The sequence below is a fragment of the Petromyzon marinus genome, chromosome 52 (genome assembly GCF_048934315.1).
Source record: "Petromyzon marinus isolate PM22_M1 ecotype Great Lakes invasive population chromosome 52, UKy_Petmar_22M1.pri1.0, whole genome shotgun sequence".
In the NCBI taxonomy this organism is placed as follows: domain Eukaryota; kingdom Metazoa; phylum Chordata; class Hyperoartia; order Petromyzontiformes; family Petromyzontidae; genus Petromyzon; species Petromyzon marinus.
The window spans coordinates 10,767,849-10,773,096 of NC_133718.1; the positions used below are offsets into that span (position 1 = coordinate 10,767,849).

At 50.2% G+C, this 5,248-nt stretch overlaps 1 protein-coding gene across 1 annotated transcript; it reads right to left on the reverse strand.

The window, feature by feature from the left end:
- Window positions 1-1,897: 1,897 nt before the first annotated feature.
- On the reverse strand, window positions 1,898-3,887 carry LOC142905360 (survival motor neuron protein-like). Its single transcript, XM_076051830.1, has 2 exons — window positions 3,658-3,887; window positions 1,898-2,188 (listed from the first exon to the last, which is right to left on the reverse strand). The coding sequence occupies exons 1-2, from the start codon at window positions 3,673-3,675 to the stop codon at window positions 1,913-1,915; spliced, it is 294 nt and encodes a 97-aa protein (XP_075907945.1). The 5' UTR covers window positions 3,676-3,887; the 3' UTR covers window positions 1,898-1,912.
- Between the last annotated feature and the right edge of the window lie 1,361 nt (window positions 3,888-5,248).

Sequence of the window (5,248 nt, forward strand, 5' to 3'; positions counted from 1 at the left end):
TGTGAGTAATGTATCACGTGGTAACACTGTGGGGGTATTGTGAGTAATGTATCACGTGGTAACACTGAGAGCCGCTTTAGGGGGTATTTGGCCTACTCTTTCACACGTTTTCCCCCACGATGTGCGACCTGCCGATCGATTAACCGCTCTAGTCGGCATGTAACAATCGCTTTTAATTCCTCGCCTAACAACACTCGCTCATTCGTATGACACACACGGCAACGCTCAAGTGTCCCAGCAGGCGAATGTGCTCACGTAAGGTGGAAAGCCAGGGAAGGGGGGAGGATGGGACAAGGGTGGCGACGGGTAGGCCCACGGTGGGACGCTCTGCTTCTGCTTGTGACCCTTCTTCCGTGCTCCGTGCCCACCCTTGGGTCTGCCTGGCATCTCGTAGTCGTCGGCGGAGGGGGCACTCTCCTGCGGCGTCGGCGCACACACGGGAACGCACATCGGAGAGACGCTTTCGCGCGATTCTGCATTCCTTAAATGACTACGGCTTAACCTCGTATAACGGACCATGCTCATGACGACAGCCCGTTTATTACGAGCATAGCTGCAGTGGCGTTAATTCTCATGTCGATTCGCATACTTCCACACAGCGTCCGGGTTACCTTAGCCACCCTACATATATAACGATCGTGCTCGCTGCCAAACATCCAATCATTGATGGGTTTTTCTTTTGTATTCTATGAATAATGTACACATGTACCTGCCTGTGTGTCATGTTTTAATTCAGCATTTGTTTAGGATGCCTGTTCAAATAAACCATTAGATATACACAGCGACACATTGACGCTGTCACGTGTTTCCTCAAGGTCCAGTTTAAGTTTTTCATTCCAGGTTCGCTAGTGGTTCGTTCTAAAGAGGAAATATCTGTATTTACATAACATTACATATGGGCCTTGAAACGACGCACTGCATTGTTGGCACAGCATGTACTTCCACAATGACAGAGATCCCCCGCATAGCCTTTAACAGACTGTTGGGGCAAATGCTGTTTGAGAGCATCTATTAATGCCGGCACGGCACGCGATGGAGATGGTTGGCCAGCACAATGCTTGGCTGCCCTTGTTTCCTCAAATGTGGATATTTACACACAGCACCAGGTGACTATTTAAGGCTGAGACAACCTAGGGGAGGCACAGGAAAAGATTAGATATGAGCCACTGTTATTGGTCGAACTCAAGTCGCCGGGTTCGGGGCATAGTGCACTCAACCACACCACCACTGCGCTTCCATTGGCACACGTAAAAGACAAAGATCTTCTTGAATTCTAAACCATGTGGCAGACGAGTCTGAAATCTGACTTAAAAATCGATCGAAATAGCCTTCATGAAACGGGTTTTCTTTACGTTTTTACTTCTCTTCAAATGCAATGCATTTGGTTCAACGCCGTTCCACAGCTTTAATTCCCCACGCAGAAAAAAATCTTCGTCTTGCCGATCAACCTACTCGTATTGTTACGCTGCAACAGAAGGGCACCTCCTCACCTCCACCCTCGGTAACACGGCTGAAAAAAACATCGGGCTGGGTCCACGTCCTGGCGAGAGCCACGTAGCTGCCAACGTTTAGGGGTTAGGCTGCTTTTCTTCACAAATGTATCAAAAACTTCCTTTCCACCGCAATGAATGATTTATGCTATAATTTACAGCACTTCATGAAACCCTCTTGAAAGATGAAGGTCTCACCATGCCGTATTGGGTCATGGAGGGGGGGAGTTGTTTGACCATACATCGCCATTTTGGTTTGTGCAAGATGGTCAATGTGGTCCCAGGACTGGTCTTGAAAAGTTACAAGTTTAAGCCTTGGGGAGGGGGGGGTCGGGTTTTTGCACCACTGGCTCAGAGTAAATGAACATTTGCCCCATTGCATGTTTTGAGCAGGAAAGGCAGCTCAACTCTCAACGAATCGATTAATCCGAATCCATCACAGCCCCGCCGCCCCGGCTCACCTTGCCGGCCCGGGACGCCGCGTCGGCGTCGCAGCTCGCGGCCGCGTCGCTCTCCCCGCCGGCGCGGGCGGCAGACTCCGCCGCTGGCGGCAGAAGATCGGCGAGCTTCAGCTCATCCTCGTTGCCGTAGCCCGTGAAGACCATGACGCACGTGCCGGCGCTGGCGTCCACCGACTTGATCGTGGCGTCGTAGACCACGCCGTCCTCGGACCAGGCAGCCTGGCACAGGTCGCCCGCCTCCAATGGCACGCGAGAGGTTGGCACAGAGACGGGCAACGATTCACCCCGTCTAGCCGACGCGTGCCACTGGAGCAAGCGCTGTTGGCACACCTACGAAGGACGGCATGGCGCAAGAAGGCGGCAATGCGGCCAGCACCACGCCTGGCTGCCTCGAGTCTCCACAAAGTAAACCGCTGTAGTCTGCGCTCCACCAACGGAAGAAAAGCAAAACTACATTAACTCTCTCCTGAAGAGCTCCCGTGGCTGGAAGACCTCGACATCGGCATTTAGCTGAGGAAAATTGCCATCCGCAGGACTGTGTATGCTTACGTACGATTTGTGTTCCTTGTTCTCAGTGCCGTCGCAGCGGGGAACACACAAAGGGACCGTTTGGCTAACCATCAAACTTTTGGCTCGCACTTTCAGATGCGCTTCTGCGGCCATCTGGAACGCTCTTCCTTTCCGATATTAGGAAGCCACTGGAGCTACGCACTTTTACATCTAGACTGAAAACTAATTTCTTTAGAAGTGCTTTTTGTGTTCAGATTCTTGTACTTCCCCCGCACCTCTGACTAGCGCGGTTGGCTATGTACGGTGCGAAACGTCGTGAGAATTTTAGTGTTTTATTTTTATTATTTTATTATTTCCCTTCTACGTGACTTTACCGAAAGAACCAAGAATATGGTGCGAAAGTAGTTCAACATACATACATGAGAATCTTTATTTAGACTGGAAGAATTCGATGAGCTATGAAGCTCATTTTCACAGATGGTCCAGAATGGGGAGGTCAGAAAGGTACAACAGCAAACAATACAAATGAAATGATAGGAGTGAAAAATAAAGAAAATGGTTAGCAAGTCACTAAATATAAACAAAGGAATTTATTAATTACAGGAATCCGATTTATCAAGCTTGGGCAAGGCAGCAAAAAACAACAAAACAGTCCCAGGCCACACCGAGATAACACCACACAGTAGTAGTATCTCAATAAAATGGCACATTAACACTGAGCTCGCATCTGGCTACAGCTCTAAATGGCTCACACGGTGGAGCCTAAACAGACTGAGAGTGGATTTCGACAGAAGCAACTCTCTCACGAAATCATGGGGGGTTTCTACGCAAAAGAAGAATTTGCTTATGATAATATGGCTTTCCCCTTTCTGGCAATAAAATAGAAAGGGGAAAACCCTATTATCATAATTTAATACTGGCAAAGGAGGTCTCATGAAATAATTTGCTTGTCGGGAGAAGCAAACCTCATGGACCTTCTCCCTGAGATTTCCCTGCAGCACAACAATGCCAAACACCAGAAGCGGTGGCCTGTGAAGAATATTGGGGAAAGGCCAATATAGGTTGGACAGCAGACACGACAAATCGGACAACTATTAACATCACGCAGGTAATGGTCAAAGCTATAAATCACATTTGCAAATAAACGTGACAGCCACATCCAGAGCACCAGTAATCTTCTGCTTCAGGATATTTACCTTGTCGGAGGGCGACATGCTGCTCCTCTTGTGCCGTCTCCGTGTCTTCGCCCGCTTGTTCACGGACTTTGTCTCCCCGTAGGTCTTGGGGCTCTCGCAAGTGCGGTGCCATTTTTGAGCGCTGTCTGAAAGAACACGGTCGGTTAGTTGAGGTTGGTTGGGTTTCGTGTGGCCACGGCCATATACACTGACGAAGTCACGGGCCGTAGGTAACCCACCCCTGCTCTAAGACGTGTAGGACCGGGTGTCTAGACCTGCTTCTGTACATACACGTACTACTTTGGAACGGCTCGTACAGTGTTGCCAACTCAGCAATTTTGTTGCTCGATTTAGAGGCATTTTGGGGGGTTTACCAAGCGACCAAATTTGAGTGACTTTCTGGGATAATTTTGAGGATTTAGAAGCAATTCCCGCTGCGTATGAATGTACGCCATTACATGACATTTAAAATGGCTCATCGACTCAAAAAAGCGCGCTCTTAGAAATCCTACGTCACTTTGCTATGGCACAGTGTCGAGTGCCATTTATTATAACTAGTCTAGGCATAATGCAGCCTTATTGAGTTAGCAACAATGCTGTCAAACCACTGTGTGCCCATTTTCCCCATTCATATTTGTGGCTGACATGTTTCCAACCTGCGCACGTATCACTGTGCACGTTCTCCGCCGCCTGGTGAGGAAGTTCGTTTAGACAAAAACAGTCAAATCAACTTGAGCAAGGCGCTTACCATCGAATGATAACACAGTACTCGAAGGTGTGCGCATGTTGAATTTCTTTCGCATCGTACGTAGCCAATCATGCTAATCGGAGGTGTGGGGGAAGGAGAACAAAAATGTAGCCGTAAAGAAATTAGTTTTGTAACCACTGGTGGTGCACGTGACACACGAAGTGTGTTATATTGTCGGGCTTTCCCGGGTATCCCTTGCAACAGGTGTTGTGTCTCAAGATGTAAATATAACCATGTACACGCACACAAAGATACGAAGTGCACAAGTACACACAGACAAGCGATACAAAGACCCCCCCCTTATAGCCTTAACAGACTGTTGGGGCAAGTGCTGTTAGCGAGCACCTACGAAGGCCGGCATAGCACACGAGGGGGTGGGTGGCCAGCACCACGCCCGGCCGCCTGTCTCCACAGTGGCGATGTTTACACACCGCGCCTGGTCCTCATTTGTGGCTGAGTCAACCTAGGGGAGGCCCAGGACCGGTTGAGCTCACATCCAAAGTCGGAGACACTCACCTTGAAGGACGTGACGGCTTTGTCATACGCCTTGATGAGCGCTGCGTCGTGCCAAATGTCAGAATCGTCACTCTACACAGGACACACAACCACCACCACCATCACCACCACGACCCTTTTGAGTCTACATCGACCGCACGCGGCACGCTCAGCACGTGCTACGCTCAACACGCGGCACGTGCGACGCTCAGCACGCGGCACGCTCAGCACGTGCCACACGCTCAGCACGTGCCACACGCTCAGCACGCGGCACACGCCGCACGTGGCACGCTCAGCACGCGGCACGCTCAGCACGCGGCGAGACCCACGGCGTTCCCCGACACCCGGAGCGCTGTGCGAGAGAAGTGA